The 21,809-nt window shown below is 42.2% G+C and overlaps 1 protein-coding gene and 1 non-coding gene across 5 annotated transcripts in view; both read left to right on the plus strand.

Annotated features, from left to right (window-relative positions):
- The first annotated feature begins 257 nt into the window (after positions 1–257).
- LOC134564927 (zinc finger RNA-binding protein-like) overlaps positions 258–21,809 on the plus strand; it is a 55,352-nt gene continuing 33,800 nt past the window's right edge. For 2 of the 4 annotated variants that reach the window (XM_063424234.1, XM_063424235.1), the window contains exons 1-4: positions 260–2,079; positions 2,326–2,410; positions 14,911–15,193; positions 21,067–21,211. In XM_063424234.1, the coding sequence (XP_063280304.1) occupies positions 2,043–2,079; positions 2,326–2,410; positions 14,911–15,193; positions 21,067–21,211 (550 nt within the window). In that variant the 5' untranslated portion in view covers positions 260–2,042. Of the gene's footprint in view, positions 2,080–2,325; positions 2,411–14,910; positions 15,194–21,066; positions 21,212–21,809 lie in introns of all 4 variants that reach the window. The other 2 variants (XM_063424237.1, XM_063424236.1) reach the window with 2 other exon arrangements.
- LOC134564929 (small nucleolar RNA SNORA66) lies at positions 12,262–12,398 on the plus strand. The gene has a single exon (XR_010083711.1). It is a non-coding gene; the product is annotated as a small nucleolar RNA SNORA66 (small nucleolar RNA).

Raw genomic sequence — 21,809 nt, forward strand, 5'->3', positions numbered from 1 at the left:
GAGCTGGTTACCGCGGTTTTTTAGGGAATTCTTTCCCTTCTCTTTGCCTTATTGTCTCCCTTTGTCCTTGGATCTTACCCCTTTCTGGGGTACTCTGCGAGGACCAGAGCCGAGGCCGCCTAATGCAGGCGGGACGCGTCTTCCTGGTCTCTAATCCTCTCACAGCACCCGCAGTGGGGGTATTTTAACCGTACTCTGCTACCAAATTGTGATAAACGCCAATAACTCACTTCTTGAAATTTATGAAAATTTAATAAAGAATAAAAATTGGTTACAAAAAAAATTAATACAATAATAAAAGTTTAAAAAGTTTTCAGAGACAGGACAAATAATGAGGCAAATAAGAGCAAAGTAGGTAGCCCGGGTCTACCGTCCCCCCTCCCTCCCAGACAAAGGCTGAGAAGGAGAAGGGCACTCTTTGGGAGGAATGTCCCCTTTTTGAAGACCAAAATTTCACGATTGTGCAATCTTTATCTTAAGACAGACCCGTTTGCCCAGAGTCCCTCTTCTAATCTTTGGCGTCCAGGTGTCTGGCTCGATCAGGTGGCCCTTGTGGATTCAGTCTGGTTTGACCAGGTGGCTTCTGTGGATGCAGGGAGATATGCCTCTTGTCTTCTGAAAGTCCTAAGGGGGGGTTCTCTTCTTCTTGTTGTAACTGTTATCTCTGTTGAGAAACACCTCTGGGCCTCTCCCTTTTTTTTTTTCCTTCTTGAGCTAAAGAAAATATCTTACACACAATTCTTTTATTACTAAAACTTAATGCTAAAAACTACATTTACTATATTATTCAAATGTCAATACAGCATAACTTTTCTACCTAGCATTATTGTATATAGTAAATATCTGCATAGAGCCACACACACAACAAGCCTTTTTCACACAGCTCTTTATTAAAGTGATCAGCTGGCTAGGAGAGCCCGATGGAGTTTTCCCACGCTGCTGTAGCAATCTGGAGGAGCAGGACGTGTCCCAGTTCCCCATTCAGCTGCAGAGAGCAAGTACCGAGTCTTTGTTCCCATGGGAACTCCTAGAAGCTCTCTCTGGTTACCTTGAGGAGGCAGATTGGTGCTAGTCGGTCACTGAAGTGCACAACCGTAGATATCAGCTCTTTACCCGAATGGGATGATCCGAGGCACTTTTCCTTGTCTGCCACTTGAGCTGGCCCAGGCCCATGTCAGTCCGGCTCCTTAGAGACCACAGCGAGTTCTCAAACCAGGTCAGAGGGTGCGTCCACCTCCTCCTCGGCGAGAGCATCGCCTGGCTCTTCCACTGTGTCCAGTCTTCCATCTTGGGGTGCCCTTCATCTCCAAAGAACTCTCCCAGCGTGCTGTGTGTTCGTCTTATTTGCATATGCCTTCCTTGAGTAGGCAGCGTGGGGGGGGCTGGGTGAGCTCCGATTACAGTAGATACAAACAGGACATTCAACTCGCTTTTAACATGCTAATTCAGAAATGCAGGACTGGCAAGATAGCTGCCCAGCAGGGCACCACAGCCTCCATGAGGACGGCAGCTGTCTTAGTGCCGCCTCGAACGGGGGTCACCTGTCCGCCCCGGCGCCTCCCACTGCACCCTCCAGAGCCCCGTGGAACCACACTCGGCACTCCCCGTGCCCAGCCATGGCTCCCGCCAACAGCGGCAGGGCGGATGAGGGAAGGAGGGAGAAAGGGGCCAGGCAGGAGTAGTGGTACGCGCAGTGTTACTCTAAGAACAGCTCTTCCTCGCGCCCGGGCCTCAGCGAGGGGAACTACAACTCCCAAGAGCCTTTGCAACATCAAGCGCAGGAGGATTTACGCCTCAAGCGTGGTGGCGGCCTATGCGACATCAAGGGTGCTCTTCTGCGGGCGGGGGCGTAGCCATTGGCTGAACTACAACTTCTAGCAGCCCTTCACACATCTCGCGCGTGCGCACGGCCTTGGTCCGGCCGCACTGCCGTTGTCGCCGTAGGTGTGTGTGGAGGGGGGAAGGGAGTGAGCGAACGCGGCGGTGAGGAGGAGTATGAGAGTTGAGAGTTGAACCGCTGTTGTCCCTGCTAGCTTGCACTCATGATTCCTATATGCCCAGTAGTTTCTTTCACCTATGGTAAGTAATGGCGCTTGATGTTTCTGTGTGTCCGTGAGCGTGGGGGGAGGGGGGCGGCGGCGAAGGGGAGGAGACGTGGCCTGCGCGCGGGGCGGAGGAACGGTGGTTCTGAGGCGCCGTGTCTGACCTGGCGCTCGCGCGCACTTCTGTCTCTTTTCTGTCTGTCCCTTTCTCTCCCCGCCTCCTCCTGCCGGGCCTCCTGTCATGGCCCCGACCGCTGCCGCCTCTTGGTTATCTTCGCCACAGTGCCCAGCCGCCTGGGAGAAGATGCCAAAATGGCCACCGGCAACTACTTTGGATTCACCCATAGCGGGGCTGCTGCCCAGTATAGGTAACAACCGCGACCCCTCCCTTCCTCCCTCTGCCCTTGCCCGGAGTCACTTCCCTCTTCGCCTCCGGTTTCGTGTCTCTGACCGGGATCTCCCCGCCCCCTCGGGGTGAGTGTTCGGGACTGCTCCCATGCTCCGCCCCGTGTGGGGTCTGCTTCTGCAACCCGCTCCTCCGCGATAGTTGTGCTTGGGACCCATCTGCTTATCTGCCTCTCCCGCAGGTGTGTTTTCTTATCCTGGTAAGGACCTCCCTGTATCCCTAGTGGTGTGAGGGTGGGGAGGTGGAGCCGGACACCACGGAGGAGGCAGCATCAGATCCCAAGGCCCTTAAATTAAAATGGCCACTTACAGTCAACAACGCCAACAAGTTACTGTCTGCTGTCCCCCGAACACTTCTCCTTCAGTAAAGATGGGGCTTGCTCCCCAAGTCTTTGCTTCCCCCTATGTCAGTGAGGGAGGATGGAATCCTTTTTAACACGTGTTAAAATTACACCAACCCAACCTATGGGAGACTGGATAGGTAAGGGAAGAGTAGAAGCACCAGAAAATACGGGGGACTGTCCCATTCCACTGAAGCAATGTTATAATTAATGTATCAGAAAGTAGAGAAAGTACTTTTGGAGCTGTGCACCTTTTAAAAAAATTTCCTACTTGGGTATCTTAAGATCAGGAGCAGGTCTTACAGTGGAGCTCAGGGACCTGTAACCATATATTTTGTATAGGAATGTTGCCTTAAATTTTTGTATCTTTGTACTCTTTGTGCATCCACATTGTGTCAGACTGTTAAAAAGTACTTGGCAGCATCTATTATCTCACTTTTTCTGAAATCAAATTACTTAATTTGACAAAACCCAGATACAGTCACGAACATCATCACATTTTTGGCTTGTGTTGGAGTAGCACCTTGAAGTTCACGTTTGAATCATTGTTATTCATTTCATAAATTTATAATAAAGGCCTTCCTTGACTCCTATGTCTTGGTTAATGGGAAAATAGTAGGATAAAGCAAATATATGAAATATGAGGGATTATTGGCAAATGAATGCAGATGTGTGCTACTATTATCTAGCCAATCAAAATTGCATACCTGATAGTTTCAGGAATATACAGTTTTATGTGGGTCTTGGAATGACTCCCAAGTGATTATTTTCTGGAAATGGATATAAAATAAATTAATTTTCATTTACTCCAATGTATAACAGTTAAAGGAGAGGATCAAACTTAGCTAATATTTTTGTTCTTTTTTTTGATTAGGTGCTCTCAGTATGTTTATGTTTTGCTTGACGATTGTGAAATTTGAAACTGGGTTGTCATGGGGTATGAAGGAGTTTTTAAATAACATAGAGGAATTTCTTTTTGTAAGTAAATAAACAATCTTTGAATGAGTAGTAAACTGAGATCCATATATATCTGCAGTTATGGAGATTCATTTTTTTAAATTGTTATTCCTGTTATTCTGGAGCTGAGGTGGTCTGTAGTCTTAAGAACCTGAACAACTGATTTGAAATTTCCTTAAAACCATACAACTGGAATACAGTTCAAGTTCAAAACTGTTTTCATAGTTAATCCTAAATGTATTCTTGAGAAAATGGGAAGACTGATTGATTGAAAGAAGCTTTTTCCTTTGCTATCAAAAGTACAAATACTATTCCATTTACGAATCAGTAAAAGACTGTCCTATAAATGGTTTGTACATTTACCATGTCTGAAGGTGAAGAGACAAAGCAATCAGTGTGAAATCGGTCCTTTCATAAGAATGAATTGAATATTTTGAACAGAAAACACAGGAGTCAATGTCTAAAAGGGAGTTTATCTTTATGTAATGACATCACGATTTAATGAGAGAAGCATTAGATTATGCAAATACCAATACAGAAAGTTTCTCTGCATATTGCAATACCTTTGTGCTAGTAGTGGTATTTGGCCTAGGGTTGTAAACCTGCATGCAATGCAAAACTTTGTTACTTATTTAAGTAACTATTAATCCATCTATTTACAAGCCTGAAATAAATGTGAAATTTGGTGATACTAGTCCTCTTCAGTTTGTGTGTATGTGCACTCTGTAGGCCACCTTAACTACTGTGTGCCTATTCAGTTTGACATGAACAACCTAATATTGGCTTGTTTTTCATGTGTAAAAAATATTAGCATTCTGGATTCACTGCTGGAGAAGAGGCATAATTATGCTTTTATTTTGAAGCTGGCTGACTGAAATGTGGGGATGCTGATGGAGAGATAGGGACATTGAGAAATGTTTGGACAGAGAAGTGTGCAAATGTGATGGTCTCAATTCTGTGTTAAGATTTTGGTTCCTGTTAGGAAGATAAAGAACCTTTGAGCATCTGAGTTTCATCTTATGTTCATACCATGTACATACTGTAATGAGACAGGTCACAGATGCGAGATTCCTGGGTAGTTAGGAGTGAATTGTTAACTTTGTATTGCTAAGTGTGGTGAGCCTTTGCAGGTAAAGGCAATCAACTGTAGCAGATAGGGTCCAGAGCCAATCACAGTGCCTGTGAGTTTAGATTAAGAAGCAGTCTTCTAGGTAGCCATATGGAAGTGAACTCTTGCAATTATAGCTAGTTTTGTATTCAAGTGCAGTGTATGATGTTACCAGATGTTTGAGACTGGTACAGAAGTGTTATGACCCGCCCTAGAAGGCAAGGGTAACTTAGGTTCTTGTTAATACCTTGGGGTGGATTAGAGTGAAATGACACTAATTGATGTTTGTAAATATATACATATAGGGTTTGTTTTCGAACAATTTGGTTTCAATGGAAAGCAGGTATGTAGCCATTTGGGTTATTATCTATAGTAATATAGCAATATGAAAGCATGAAAATATCATTTAAGAAAATGTATAAGGGAAAAGAAAGAAAGGATAAGATTAAGGGAACATATCACTATCCATGGATCTGCAATGAGACTTGATGCAATTTCGATGTCCATTTGTCACAGTAGTGATCACTGTCTTGATCCATTGGAGGTGGGGAAAAAACCCTTAAAATATGCTCAGGCTGGGTGGGAATGCCCAGGTACTTCCCCTGGGGGGGGAGCTTTCAGTCCTCTGGTGGAAGGCCTCAGAAATTAGTCTGGGGGACACTTTGGGGGTCTTTGATGGTTTATGATACCTTCTAAGACATGACATCTGCCTCTCATGTCAGCACAGTTGAGCTAGTTACGCCCCATCAAACCTGGATTCTTGTGTCTAGTTCTGGGTTCCCCAGTGCAAGAGAGACATGGACATATTGGAGAGAGTCCAATGAAAGGCCACAAAGATGATGAAGTGGCTGGAGCCTCTCACCTATGAAGAAAGGCTGAGAGAAAGAGCTGTGACTGTTTAGCCCAGAGATAAGAAGGCTCAAGGGGGATCTTGTTAATGTATATAAATACCTAAAGGAAGAGTGCAAAGAAGACAGACCCAGGCTCTTGTCAGTTGTGCCCAGTGACAGGACCAGAGGCAATGGGCACAAACCAAAACACAGGAGGTTCCCTCTGTTTTGTTTTCTCCCGGTAGCTTCAGTCCGATCCTGGCTGCCTTAGGTGTTTCTGGATAGGGGGTACTGTTAAGTACCTCCTGGCCAAGCACCTCAGGCGAAGCTCCCAGGCACAGGCAATACTTAGCAAGTTTAGTTATCAGTGATATACAGCTCTTTGCACTGATTTTCAGCTCATAAGCTTGCTAAGCGCCTTGGCAGACCCAGGGAGAGAGAGGAGAAGCGCTTTGTGAAGTTCCACAGATGAATCTTTATTGGCATCCTCCGTGAAGGGTTTCAGGGACAGCTCTTCTACTGAGCTGGGCAAAAGTGGGGTTTTTATAGGGTACCGAGGTTTTGAGAAATGGTCCAATGGTATGAGTTGGGGTAGAAAGTGACCTATTGTCTTACAGGGAGATAAGAGAGGGTCCGAGCGCAGAAGAGGGGTTATTTGGCCTAGTCACCATGACTAGGCATTTCTTTGTCTTTAGGCGACTGACCACCAGAGAGGCCTGTTAGGCCTCATGGCTGCAACACCTCTGGACATCAGAAAATGTTTTCTAAACTGTGAGGATGACAGCACTGACACAGGTTGCCCAATAAACTTCTGGAGTCTCCCTCCCTTGAAGATGTTCAAATAGCAGTCTGGACATGATCCTGGGCAACTGGCCCTTGCTAGCCCTGCTTGAACAGGATTGGACCCTCCAGATGTCTCTTCCAACCTCAGCCATTCTTTGATTCTGTGATTTTGACAAGGAAAATGTTAGTGGTTGATAGTCTTCAGGCAGTTTCATGGGTTAGCACTGGCCAGATGTTAATGCACCCATGAATATATGTTTTTTCCCTAACAACTACTGTGGGATGTGATCAGGAACAGAGCAGAGCAGGCTTAAACCTTGAAAACAGAAAAACAAAACTTTATTACATTACATAAGAACAGAGATAGAAAACTCTAAACACACACAGAGACAGAAATAAAAACTTCTCAGAACATTTCTTCTCTTCCTCCAGTTTCTACCCTTTACACATTACCCTCCATAGACCAAACCCTTGGGTTTTAAATCAAACAATCGCCACTCAAAAAAACCCTAAACCAATCTCTAATTCAGCAAGGTAGAGAGGAGTCTCTCCTGCACCACAGACTGCTCTTCAAGAAACGCAGGTCTACTCTTTGTGTGTTTCCATGTCACCTGTGGCACTGCCCGGAGAAGTTTGCCAGGGGATACTTTTTCTTATGTCTAGTGCTCTCACTACTGTCCATAGGCCAAAACTGCATACAGGGCTCTTTTAAGGATGCTTTCATGCCGAGCTCTCCCCATCTTTCCCCTGGGGCCGAGGGTTCTAAGAGCAGGTCTCCTCTGAGGGCAGAGGGCGCCACCACACCCTCTCTCTTCTCTTCTCTGCTCGCTCTACTCTTAAAGTGCTAGTCACTGTAGCAAAGTCGAGCCAGCGGCATCTACCCAAAAATGCAGTTTATGTTCAAAAGAGACTTGAGTTCAGTCTATGGCTAACATTATGCAAGAAAAGTCCAGCTCAGAAGCCACTCTTCTTCAATTACCTGCCCATCGGGTTCTTTCTAATCGTGCTTTATCATCTTGGTCCTAGGCTGGTTTTTTCTTTTTTTTTTGAAACCACTAGCCATGAGAATCAATGTCTGGAAAAAAGTTTCTTTCTGCCTCAGAAAGAGTTAACAGTTTCTGGCTCCCGGCAGGGGGCTGCAGGCTCAGGCACTCCCAGGCTCGGCAACTCCCACGCAGCTGGGCACCTTCTCCAGGGGAGGGGGGAGGAAGGAAGGCACCTCCACAGTTTTCAACCCCTCCAGCCTGGATGGGGCCAGCTCAACTCAAAGCTTGTCTCTTCTCTTCTTCCTCTGGGGCCCCAGCTTACTTTAGTCTGCAGCGTGATTCTCTTCAGACCGGCCACGTGGCCCCCTCCCCCACCCAGCCTAGTAACTGGGCAGGGGAGAGGAGATGTTTCTCTGCTGAAACTGGAACCCAAAAGAGGCTGAACTCCCCTGGAGTCCTGCTTTTAACCCCTTGTGGCCTCAGAGGTGTGTCCAAACTTCTGAGTGGCCAATCCAAGTGCCAGCACAAAACCTGATCGCTGATTGGCCTGCCCACATCCCCCTGGAAAAATTCACCTCCCTTCCCAACCACGACAGGCAGACATAACATCTAAAGCTCAGTTCTTTTTGTCATGCGTTATCATTGTGAACATGGCTGTTATCTAGATTTGAAGGACATCAATGTTTTGATAATGAGCTGTCAAAGGTGTGCAACCAAGTAAAGAGAAGTAGATGGATAAATTCTGCAAGATTATGTGCCAGTGTGCCCCTTCACTCCCCAGAAAATCAGATTGACATGGAATTGAAGATTAGTGTGGAGAAAAATACATGGTCACAGCTTGCTGCAATCAGCCTTATCTAGGAGGTTTAATATAGTGGTCTTTTATAATATATGGCACTTTTTCTGATATTAATGTATCACCAACATCAGTATTTTCCATCACTAATGTCAGTAGAATTTAGTGTAGTTGTTATTCAACGATTTGAGTCAAAGGTGTTTTTAAAAAGCCCAAACTTTTCTCATGCACTGTAGTACAATAATTCTATGTAAAGAATTAATTCTCTTGATCCTTGAGGATTTTTACGTAAGATGTGAAAGATGCGAGCAAGCTAGTTATATGTTGGGGTCTACAACTTCTGAATAGAGGTGAGCTTATTTGGAAGGAGGAAGCAAAGAGCAAGAGCATGTCTCACTGAAAACGTTGGGATAAATTAAACTCACTAACATTTTTTTTAGTATTAAGGAGTAGGCATTACTTTATTTGAGGCTGTCACAATCCGATGGACGGTCGTGATGGTTCATTTTGATTTCAAAGTGCAAAAAGAGGCAGTGAGAACTTAGTTCAAGTAAAATCAATTGTATCTTTATTGATACACACAATATGTGATAGGAGAGAAGGGAAAGAAAGAGAGAGAGAGAAAAGAGGAAAAGGGGGGTCATATGTTGTTGTTTAAATTTATGGGGGGGTCCCCGGGGAGTGCCCCCCGGAGACCCCCGGGGTCTTTATGGGGTCGTGGTTGTTCCCGTGCTGGCAGGCAAAGAGACTCAGATGCCGGTGGGATGCTGATGAGGTGAGGGTTTATTCACTGAGGGAGAGGGGAAGGGAAAGGGGGGGAAGGGAAGAGAGGGAAAAAGGGAGCATCAGGAGGCCTCCAGGGGTAGAGGGGCAAGAGGGGCAGAGCCTTCTGCCTTAGCATTCTTATCACAGAGGTTCAAAGGGGTGCGGTAACATTCTCCAGCCAATGAGGTTACAGATACAGGATACTGCAGGGAGGATACAGACTTGGGATAAACCATACATTTTCCAGGGGTGAGCTAGAGCAAACCATTTCCATAAAATGCAATCCCACAGTCATAGCTACCGACAAACAGACATGAGTCCTCGTGATGCTGGAACCAAGACCACATTCGCAGTCCTCGTGGCGCGCGCCAATAGATCTGTCTTGTCAGTCGGGGAGATCTCAAAGTGTGAGGTGCAGGGGGAAGCTTTTATAGTCATTTCAGAAGCAGGGGGCACCCGGCCAACATGGGGGGAGCACCCAAGAGTCAGTGTGAGGAGGCCCATTGCTCTGGGAATCAGGTGCAACTGTTCAGATCAGGCAGGTTTGGGACAAGCAGGTCTGGGCTTTGCAGCAGGTACAGAGCAAACACAACTGCCACAAACACAGCCCAGGAACCGTAACAGCGTCCATTGTTTCTGCACGGGTCTCTGAGGAGGGCGTCTCAGTCCAATGGGTGCACCTGCAGGGAGAAGCCTGGATCCCACCTCAAATCAGGCCAGAACTCCTGTGCTGCGGCCCAGGGTCCTTGGGGGGTCTCGGCTTCTGACAGTTGTGAGGCAGATGAGGGATCTTCAGACCGACTCTTACACAGGCCAGGGTGCATAAGGGGATAACTCCACCTAGGTGCACATAACTTTCAAAACTTTTTACTTATTTATACATTATTAGCAAAAAAATTAATGTTAATTGGTTCTAAATTACATAATTCTCTTCATCAATTAGTATTCTATCTTCTGTCAGTTATTGATTTCCCACTTCTCATGCTCATTAGTCCACATTTTTCAGTCTTTTTATTATCTTTTTCCCAGACAGGATGTCTGCAGCACATGTTGGATTGTCTTTGTTAGTCTCCTCTATCTTCTGGTTACTTCCACATGTCCTTGGAGGGCTATAAATTCTGGATTCCAGGTGTCCAGTTTTAAGTCCTTCAGGCTTTGTTCATTGAAGCTTATTGGCGTTAGTTTAGCAAAACATAAAGTTTCAGTGATCTAATAATCAAACTCCAACAATAACAGTCTGTAAAAAAACCAAAACAACTTATCTACATGCTGGCTAAAGTAGAAAATTACACTGCTTAAGAGTAATACACTGCTTATGATTATTTAAAGCAATTAATATAAAAGTTAATTAAAACCATCAGTTAGGAAAGGTATATAATTTCCAACACACAGGGAAATAGGGATATGCAAGTAGTAGTTTAGGGCACGTAGGGAGACATGGAAAACATTAGGTAAAGTGCTGGAAATGACCTGTTATTGACTAAAATATACATCTACAGAACATGGAGAAGAACAATTGAGTGCAACATGTAGCCTGTACACTGGCTGTGACTGCGATAGTGAAAACAGTGAAATAGAAATCCAAGATGGAAGATGGGTATTGAAGAATGTGTGTTGTTCCTAGAAAATAGAAATTACAGTGAGCTTGGTGGGGAAGCACTGTTACTATCATGATCAGCTAAAGAAATGGGTGTGGTATGAATGAAATAGATTCATTTTGAATGAAAATCTCTGGCAGAAGGAGGTATTATTAAAGCAATGCAGCAGAGTAAGATTTGAAGCTTATGAGCCTTTTGCCTGTAACTTCTTAAGTCAAAGAATGATGTTTGTTTTGATAGTAAGTTAAAATACTGTAAGAATTGTAATATGAAGTTACCTTGAATTGAATGTTCACAAACTGGCTTTGCTTAAAGTAAATGTTGGTTTAGAACTCATTTGCTTTTGAAACAATCTTTCATAAACTTATGAAAAAAATTTGACAGTGAGGGTGCTCAGACATTGGAATACGTTGTCTAGAGCAGTCTTGGATTCTTCATTCTTGGAGATGATTGGAACCTGACTGGACACAAAACCCTGGGAAAACTAATGTAACTTTGTTATTAGCTGTGCTTTGGGCACAGGGTTAGAACAGATGATCTCATAATCTTTGTTTCAGCCTGAATTATTCTTTCATTTTTAAGTTCTGTCTAGTTAGTAAAGCCAGTTGGACTACATATCTTTTCATATGAAGAGCACTAGAATTCTTTGAACTCAAAGATGCTATTAAGGATATTAGAATGTATTTGGGAGAAGAGAAGAATTGATCTACAAAGAAAACTCACTAAGGTACCAGGTCAATCAGTTAGCTTCTCTGTCTGCTTCTAATTTGGTTCAACTTTTTCCCCACTATGTTAGGGGATTAAGCTAAACTGAATTACTTACTTTGTTGCAGTAAAGAGCACACGTGTGGTTTGTTACTATAGCTCAGCTGACATATCATATTTCATTGTTGCTCTAATAACTTGATCAAGTGCCTAAGTTTTTTGTCTTATTTATTAGGACTAATTTGAAATACTTGATGTGGTGCAATATGGAAAATTATTACTTAAGTTAGAGATAAGTGAAAGAATTGTAGAGAAGGAGATGGTAGAGGTGGTTAGTAGAATTAGAAGAGTGATTATCAAAGAGGAATACTTGCAGTGGAGTACTCTAGGGATTGGTCTGGAGTCTTATTTATGGTGTGCTGTGATATTTGATGCAAAGGAAATATTGTCAATACACAGGTAACTACAAGAAGCTGCTCTGAGGAAGCTAGATTCTTTGGAAAGAAAGTCTGGAGCAGAGTGAGTGGCACAACTGAAACTTCATCTCAAATGATCATACAATTCTTGCCATCTGTAGTAATGAAAGAATAGATAATACTAGGATATGTGCAACGAAAAATTGCAAGAAAGATTGGTGGAAGAGCAAGGTAGCAAAATAGTTTGGAGAGAGGTAAGTTCATCTTGGCAAATGTGATGAGGCACTAATCACCAAACAAGGATTAAAAACTCATGTAAGTTAAATGAGTGACACAAAAATATTTTGATTATAAATTAATTACCTGAAAGTATCTGGTCATGTTTATGTTAAAAGGTTCTCAGTAAGACCATGGGGAGAAAAAGAAACATAAATTTAGGAAAGATGTTGATATGAATTTCTGTAACATACCATAACATAACTTTTAAAAATGAAGTAGCAGTCAGTTCTAGAATATTTTTCTTGTGGTCTTGCAAACTTGGTCACTAGCTCTGCATGGTGTTGCAGAAGCAAGGGGAACAGATTTGCTAAAATAAACATGGTCATAGAATTATATTAGCCTTAGAAATCAAATTATTTGAGCTGCTAATTCTATACCACGATGAGGAAGTTTGGTACAAAAACAACACAGAAGAAATTAAACTGTCTGTTAGCAGAATCTTGTTAATAGTCCTGCTCATAATGATTAGTCTCTTCACAATATTAAACACTGAAAACTGTCAGGCAGCTTTAAACATATATATATATATATATATTCTGAGAACAAAAGCATTTTCCTTGATAGACTGATACTGTTACCTCATAGTGTGTTGTTAATACTGTATTGTATTTTGTAATAGTAACTTAAGCACAGTTTCATGAAACTCGAGACAGATTAATGCTTCCTGGGTAGGTCCCTGTTCTTTCTCTCTCTCCCATTATTTGATTATTTTCCTCTGCTTCCATATGTATAACTTATGTGGGTTCTAGCACTCAGCAGACTGTTTTGTGAGCTACAATGTTTCTAACATTTCTACCACATTAGAAAATTAGCTCAAGAAAAAAAAATTAAAAATCTCGTAGTTTTCTGCTAGATTAATGAGTTAAATCAGTGCAATGAATAGCTTGATAAGTAGCAGAACTAGCACTAGGGATGAAATAGGATGGCATAGCCAGGTTTGGTATATGGGAGGAAGGAGGAATAAAAGTGGGGAGGAACACTTTTCCTTGTTGGCAGTATTAGACTGTTGTGTTCAAGTGCAGTTTGAGATAAAGTCTGCTGCCTGTTTTCCCAATGTAATGTATTTTAGTAGGTAAATATGATAATGTGAATTACCTCAGGACGTATGAATAGTTTACACTTCTGTACTGTTAGTTACGTAGATAATACAGCCTAATTTTATAGATTGTCATTCACTTTTACCATCATAAAATAGTCTTCCTGAATTTTCTGATGGAGTTTGATTTCTCACTTTAAACTGACAAAATAGATAAACTTTATATACATCAAACAGTGGTGGGAGCTACATCAGAGTGAGTCAGGTCTTTTCCTTCCACTGTTATGCTAAGAAGTTGAAAATGAAATGAAACATAATTGCGAGTACAACTTACAACTGAATTAAATTTGGATGAAATGCAAGTAGTTTTTAAAGCAAACAGGCCTAAGATGGGAAGAAGGTGGAGTCCAGGTGTGTAAGTCCAGTAATAATAATATTTTCTCTGTGTGTTTCTGCTGTAAGAATTTTTAAAAAATATATTCAAGTTAATGGATTCTGCTGTAATTAAAATTACAAAATCAGTTTTTCTTTAAAAAAAGTTATTAAACAAAAGGGAGTTATGAAAATGTCTTTTGCCAAAATAATAGTAACAATAGTTAAAAGGTGCTTTGTTTCTGATAGCTATGTCAGAGAGAATATTGCAGTCTTTAGGAAAGAAATACCGCAACTTGTTCCTTTTGGTTTTGAGCATAATCATGCTGAAATTCCACTTTGACACTACATTGGCTTCCAACAAGATTTCATTTTTCTATTTTTTTCTAAAAATTAGAGGATACTACCTCCTTGATAGACATGGAATTGTTTTTGAATAATCTTTTAATAGTGCTATGGAGATGTGAAACTCTATAGAGACTCTAAAATATTGAAAATCAGTACAGGAAGTGTGCTAAAAATTTCATAATAATCACTCAATCCCCTATTTAATATAATTGTTCCAGACAGTGATATTTTGCCCAGTTCATTTTATTTGTTTAAAAATAGCTATTATAGGATTTTAATAATAATGCAAAGTTATAAATCATTATAGGACAACAATATTAGTTTTCATTCAAGTAATTAAGTCTTAGAAGCCATCATTCTTTATTTCCACTATTAATATTTATTTATTCTTATTAAATACCTACATAGTAATGTTTTACCTGCACATTAAAGAGAAGCAAATTAGTCTCAGCATGTGCCGGAAGATTGCCAGACCTCTAGTAGCAGTTGTTTTGCTTGATTTGACTGCCTGTTCTTTAGATGCTTCATGTTGTGAGGCAGTGGACTTCTCTATGAGTGAGTGGGGCCAGCTTTTATAATTTTCAATTTTTGTGGGAAAACTCCCACATCAGAAATATTTAAAGTGTCTCTTCCTTAAATTTAAGAGTTCTGAGCTATTTTTCATAGAAGTCTTTAAAATCTCATTACTTTAATATGATTTACTGAAAAACAATGCAAGTGCATATCAGTAATGAACTCTCACAGAAAAGCAGTGTTTTCCTTAATTTGTTTTATTGAAAAACCACTAAAACACTTAAAAACTTATTGGTCATGAAAAGATAACTGTGTAAGACTTCTGTATTATTTTGAATGAAAGGCTTGGGTTCTTTTCAAGCAGTGGAATACAGCTACCACCACTCCTTGCTAAGAAGAAAGTCATTGCCTGCATGATATATTTGCATTCACAGAATCTTCAAAATGATACAGCCTTTTTAATGGGGTGGATAAGAGGTAATAAAAGTAATTACAGTGTATGATAGCTATTCCAGATCTGTTTGTAGAACAGAAAAGTATGAATCAAATCTGGGAGTTTGAAATGTGTAGGCGTTAGATGTGTATGTTGGATTAATCTAATTATTTACTTACTATCTTTTTCCAATGTAGCCAGCAGTCAGCTTCGGGCGTAGCTTATTCCCATCCAACTACAGTTGCCAGCTACACTGTCCACCAGGCACCAGTTGCTGCGCACACTGTCACTGCAGCCTATGCTCCAGCAGCAGCTACAGTTGCAGTAGCTAGGCCTGCTCCAGTAGCTGTTGCAGCTGCTGCAACAGCTGCTGCTTATGGAGGCTATCCTACAGCACACACGGCTACAGATTATGGTTATACACAGAGGCAGCAAGAAGCTCCACCACCACCACCTCCCGTCACTACGCAGAATTACCAGGTGTGTTTTTTTTTTTTTTAAAGTGCATTTTTAAAATGATATGTTAAAAGGAGGAGGCCTGTTTAGATAAGAGAATGTGGTGATATTTATATTTTTTCTTCCATGGCTCACTGCTGAAACTGTGGTAGAATGTGAAGTGACTGCTGTCCTGTATGGTGCATATAGAGGATTATCACCAGTAATACTGCTAAGATTTAGACATTCACACAATAAACAATGTATTGACATTTATCTCCAAATGATTTTGTGAACTATTGCTGAAATACTTGTCTTGGCTAGCCTAACTGTTCAAGTGGCATGCAGTTAAATGGGTCATGGAACTGATGTAGATGAAAGAACGGTTCCAATAAAAATTTTCAGTGGGAGATAGAAGTAGTTCCCTTGTCAGATTCCTGGTTGCCACAGGAGCTCTAGCACCAAATGTAGGAGGATAGAAGATTACTCTAGGAGAGGAACTGTCTTTTGAGTAGATTTTGGGTACCCTTTGTGAGACTACTGCCTACCCTTGTGTGGCTACAGGCTTTTACAAAAGGAAACTGTTGTCTGTTTTCATCTTGCTCTGACCTTTACCTACACTTCTTTGCATTGAATCTAGCAGTTGTCAGCATTTGGGTGGGTCAGTTCAGGATAAGGATTCCACAGAAGGTTAACCAACTAAAAAAGGAACACCATCTTTCCATGGGATTGACAGGCTTCTGCAGAATTTCCTTGGTTCTGCACAGTTGTGGTGCCAATGCAAGAGAAGGATGTGGGATCATGTAGGTTGAGATGTGATGGTACCTCAGACAACTTCCCATTCTTACACTGGCTTAAATGTCTTATGAAGCAACATCCTGTCAGTGACTGGTATTTCTCTTCAGAAATAAAGAAACTTAGCAGTACAAATCAGTGCTGCATCAGTTTTGCAGTTGGAAGATTTCAGTATGTAGTGGTTATCTTGGGACTTTAAGTGTTTACTCCAAAGACTGAGAAGTTGCAGTCTTTTCTGTCTGTCTAGATTGACACAATGCAAGGGTATATACACATCAGTAACCCTAGCCCATTGGTTTCAATCAGACAGCTTAAATGCAGAAAGATGAGTGGTTTTACATAGCCAGGTGCTTTCCTATTAGAAATGTGAGCTTTATTTGTATTTTTATCAGCTTTTTTGCTACATTATCTAGACTCTAATTTGCATTTTTATTTGTTGAAAGCTACTATACTGTTGCTGTATGTTATGAATTCCTTTGTATGGCTTTGTACTTTGTTACATATGGTAATGAACCCAAATGTAGGAGTCTTTCCAGTAGCATGTTTACACATAATTGCAAGGTTGTTAAACTAGTCAGTTACTAGATGCATTCATATAGAAAAGAGTCCCCTAGATTAAAGAAAAATACTACAAGAAAGACATTGAGACACTGGAGCGTGTCCAAAGAAGGGCAGTGAAGATAGTGAAGGGTCTGGAACATGTCTTCTGAGGAGTGGCTGAGGGAGCTAGGGTTGTGTACCCTAGAGAAGAAAAGGCTGAGGGGAGATCTTACTGCTCTGAAAAGAGGTTGTAGTGAGGTGGGTCTCAGTCTTATTTCACAAGTAACAACACAAAAGGAAATGGCCTCAAGTGGCACCAGGGGAGGTTTGGTTTGGATATTAGAAAAAATTTCTTTACTGGAAGGGTTCTAAAGCATTGGAACAGGCTCCCTAGGGAAGTGGTAGTCACCATTACTGGAAACATTCAAAAAATGTGTGGATATGGTTTAGTAGTGAACATGGTGGTAGTGCTAGGTTGACTGTTGTACCTGGTGATCTTAGAGGTCTTTTCTAACCATAATGATTCTATGATTTCATTCACCAGCACCCCCAAGTCCTTGGCAGGGCTGCGCTCAATTTCTTCATCCCCCACCCTGTATTGATGCAAGAGATTGCCCAGACCCAGGTGCAGCACCTTGCACTTAGTCTTGTTGAACCTCATGAGTTTCCCATGGGCCACATCTTGAGCTTGTCCAGGTGCTCTGGATGGCATCCCATCCTTCAGGATTGTCAACTGCACTGCTCAGCTTGGTGTCATCTGCAAACTTGCTGAGGGTGCACTCAGTCTTTTCATCTATGTCATTGATGAAGACATTAAATAACACTTGGTCCCAATACAAACCTCTGAAGGACAGCACTTGTCACCAATGTCCATTGGGACACTGAGCCATTGACAGCTACACTCTGGATGCAACCATCCAAGCAATTCCTTATCCACTGAACAGCCCACCCATTGAATCCTCTCTCCAACTGAGAGAGAAGGATATTGTGGGGGACCATGTCAAAGGTTTTACAGAAGTCTAAATAAAGGACATCTGTAGCCCTTCCCTTGTTTACTGATGGAGTCACTCCATCGTAAATGGCCACTAGGTTGGTCAGACTTGCTCTTGGTGAAGCCATGCTGATTATCCTGAATCATCTCCTTGTCCTCCATGTGCCTTAGCAGAGCTTCAAGGAGGATCTGTTGCAGGATTTTCCCAGGCACAGATGTGATGCTGACAGGGCAGTAGTTCTCAGGGTCTTCCTTTCTACCGTTTTTAAAGATGGGTGCAATGTTTCCCTTTTTCCAGTAACCTGGAACTTCATGCAACTGCCATGACTTTTCAAATATGATAGAGAATGGCTTGGCAACTACATCAGCCAATTCCCTCAGGACTCTGATTCATCTCATCAGGTCCTATAGACTTATGTATGTTCAGGTTCCTCAGATGATCATGAACTTACAGTGGGAGGGACTTTGCTCTCCCAGTCTGTCTTGTAGTCTATCTACTCAAGAAGTGTAGGAAGAGATGTTGCCATTGAAGACTGAGTCAAAAAAGCTGTTGAGTACCTCAGCTTTTTCCTCATTATTATTGAGAGTTTGCCAGTCTTGCTTATCAGGAGTGGTACATATTCTTTGACCTTCCTTTTCTGGCTGACCTACCTGTAGAAGTCCTTCCTGTTATTCTTTGCCTCCTTTGTCAAGTTCAGCTCCTGCTGCATCTTGGCCTTCCACACATCATCCTAATACAACCGGTGTCCCTATATGTTTTCCAGGACACCTGTCCTTGATTCCACTGCCTGTGCAATTCCCTCTTGCCCTTTAGTTTGACTCAGCCATGCTGGTCTCTTGCCTTCTTTGCCTGACTTCTTGTGCCTGGGGATCGCAAGCTCTCTTTGCTCAATGGAAGACTTCCTTAAAGATCTACCAGCTCTGTTCTGCTCCTTGTCCCTGAGGGCAGTTTCTCAGGGGGATCCTATTGACTAACTCCTTGAACAGCTGGAAGCTTATTTTCCTAATTCTGGGTCTCGACTCTGCCTGACCCATATTCCTCAGGACTGCAAACTCCACAAGTGCATGATCACTGCAGCCCAGGCTCCCTCCAATCTTGATGACCCTCATTAGCTTACTTACATTGGTGACCATCAGGTCCAGTATTGCATCCCCTCTGGTAGTGCTATCTATTACCTGGCTCATGAAGTTATCCTCCATGCATTCCAGGAGCCTCCTGGATTGCCTACAGCTCTCTGTGCTACTTTCCCAGCAGATGTTGGGGTGGTTGAAGCCCCCTAGCAGGACAAGAACCTGCGAGTGTGATGTCTCCTGTAGCTGGAGCAAGAAGGCTTCATCAATAGGCTTCTCCTGTATGTGTGGCCTGTAGTAAACACCAACCACAGGGTTCCCTTTTTCAGCTCACTCTCTTTCTCACTCATAAGCTTTCAACCTTCTCATGGCTGTTCTTCAGAGACAGCTCTTCATAAGCTATCATTTCTTGACAAAAGGGGCAACCTCTCTTTTTTTCTCTGTCCCTTCTGAACAGCCTGTAGCCATCAATAACCACACTCCAGTCATGGGATTTGTCCCACCAAGTTTCAGTAATGGCAACAAGGTTGTAGCTTTGTAGCAGCATGGAGACTTCCAACTCCTCCTGTTTCTTGCCCATGCTGCATGCATTGGTGTAAACGCATCTCAGCTGGGCTGTCAGCATATCACCTTTTTTAGGGGAACACTCCTCCCTTGAGGTGTTTCCCTGGTGGCTTCTGTTACCTCAGGTGTTGCAGCAGCCCTCTCATTAGAGGGTAGAAATGAGCTGAGACACAGACTTCTTGTTTATTACAGCATGAAAAGGGTCCTGGTTTATTCCTCTTCACAATTCAGTTATTCTGACTCCAACTGCTCACTGGCTACAGTAAGCCCCCACTGTAGGTTTCCCTTGCAGCTTCTGACTTCAGGCTTTTACCTAGCTAGACTTTGACTGCAGGTTCCTTGTTGGAACTAACTGCAGACCCAGACTAACCTCACAGCAGTGATTGTCTCCCCTATTCAGCCAGTCCTTCTGGATCATTGCTTTAGTATCTCCTTCCTCAAGGTCTTTTCCTAACCAGCCAACCCACCCCTTTGATCACACTTATCTTTATTGGATATAGCTGTGACTCATTAGGGGCGAGGTCACCTGTAATCCCTTGTACAATCAGGAGGCCCTGGCTCATCTCTGTAAGTCTTCAAGTGTGCTTCACTGTGGCTAGCACATCTCAGAGTCACTGGCCGAAGGCCCTCGCTACCACTCCATCCCTCTAATCTTGATGTATTGTCCCACAGCTTGTCAAGGACAAGTCTGATATTATCCCCCTCCCCCATCATGTCTGGTTTAAAGCTCTATATCAATGAGTGCTGCCAGCTCCTGAGCAAAGACCCTCTTCCCCTTTTGAGAAGGGGGAATCCCATCTGATTCCAGCATGCCTGGTGTCAGGTAGGCCATCCCATTATACAAACATATGAAATTGTGGCAATGACACCAGCCATGGATCCATGTATTAGACTGGGCTCATCTGTTTCTTCCAATGTCTCTGCCCACAACTGGGGGCATAGAGGAGAAAATAACCTGAGCTCGATTCCCTTACCAGCTATCCCAAGGCCCTGAAGTGTCTTTTGATAGCCTTTGGACTACGTCTTGTGATTTCATCACCTCTCATGTGGAAGACCAATAATGGGTAGTAGTCTGAGGGCTGTACCAGGCTAGAGAACTTTCCTTGTCATGTCTTTAACCCAGGCCCCAGGGAGGCAGCACACTTCCCTAAGAGGAGGGTCCATCTAGCATATTGTACCCTCTGCTCACCTTAGAAGGCAACTGCCTTCAGCTGCAACCTGTCTTTTCCTCCTGGAGGTGGTCGTTATATACAGAGGGTAGGCCTTTCTGACTCTGGCAACACCTCTGATGTAGATGGACCTCCATCCTTATCATCCTTTGACTAGCCTTCTACGTCTTCGTACCTATTGTACAAAGGCACCTGGGAGGGTGAGGTGGGCAAGGAGGGGATTCACCTGCTGCCCTGAGTGAGGACTTGCTTCCATTCACTCCTTTTCTTTGAGCTACTGCCTTCTACCTGCTCAAAGGGAAAAATATAGGACTCCCTTGATATTGTTTTTTTTCCTGGTGGCTCTTCCTGTCTTAGGGAGGGTCAAACCATGGCTCCATGTTTTTAAACTTGTGAATATATTGTGGTTTGTGGAGATCTGTGGTGTTTTTTTCCTTCATATTTTACAGGAATGCAGTCTGATGTAGTCATTATTAAAAACTAGTGTGCATTGAGTTGCTTTTTGGTAACAAAAATAATTTGGAAGGGAAAAAGTTGTTTAATAGCATGAGATTAATTCCTATATTATGTCTGAAAAAGACCATTCAGAGTTGTCTTCAGGCCTGAAGTATCTGTAAGCATAAATTTAATTTCTTTAATGCATATATTGGTATATAATGTATCTAAATATTTTTAAAATCTACTTAAGTAGAATAGAAGAAAAATCTTTGACTCTGCTAATGATTTTTATTATTCCAGATATATACTTAAGGAGAAATTTGATGGATTTTTCTTTTTTGAATTTTTAGGATTCCTATTCTTATGTTCGATCTACTGCCCCAGCTGTAGCTTATGACAGCAAACAATACTATCAACAACCTACAGCAACTGCTGCAGCTGTGGCTGCTGCTGCCCAGCCTCAACCCTCAGTGGCTGAGTCATACTACCAGGCAGGTATGTGGCATGATTCAAACTCCTGTCATTACACACAGTCTGTATACTATTTTATTAACTTAAAAATATATCTTTGAATATTTCACTTTATCAAATTTATTGTTTTGACATGTAATCCCTGTCAATGTGTAGAAAAAACTCGATGCTCCTAGAACTTGAACATTATTGTGACATTGACATAAGTAACTATCTTTGAGGTTTGGATTGTTATTAATACACTCAAAACGTACTTCTGGGCAAACATTTTAGCTGAAGTAGGTTGAAAAAGTCAGTGAAAAGTTCAGATGCTAACTTGGTTAGAAAGACTTTTTTAAAAAAATTCTTCAGTTAATACATGTAATTCTTTAATTATTGGTATCATAAATGCTACAAAACAAATTCTATTTACCTTTTTTTTACTATAATTAGAAATAATAGCAAAGTTTAGATGTACTTTGGTTTAGTGTGTACTCTAGTCAAACCATTGAAGGAGAAGGTTGTTTAAAAACATGGCAGCACAGTTAAAAATACGTAAATAATTCTGAGGCTTGCTAGTGTGAGCTTTGATGTGATTAAACCATTGTGGGATATATGGTAGCTGAAGCATAAGCATTACTGT

The sequence above is a fragment of the Prinia subflava genome (assembly GCF_021018805.1).
Source record: "Prinia subflava isolate CZ2003 ecotype Zambia chromosome W unlocalized genomic scaffold, Cam_Psub_1.2 scaffold_22_NEW, whole genome shotgun sequence".
NCBI classification, from domain to species: Eukaryota; Metazoa; Chordata; class Aves; order Passeriformes; family Cisticolidae; genus Prinia; species Prinia subflava.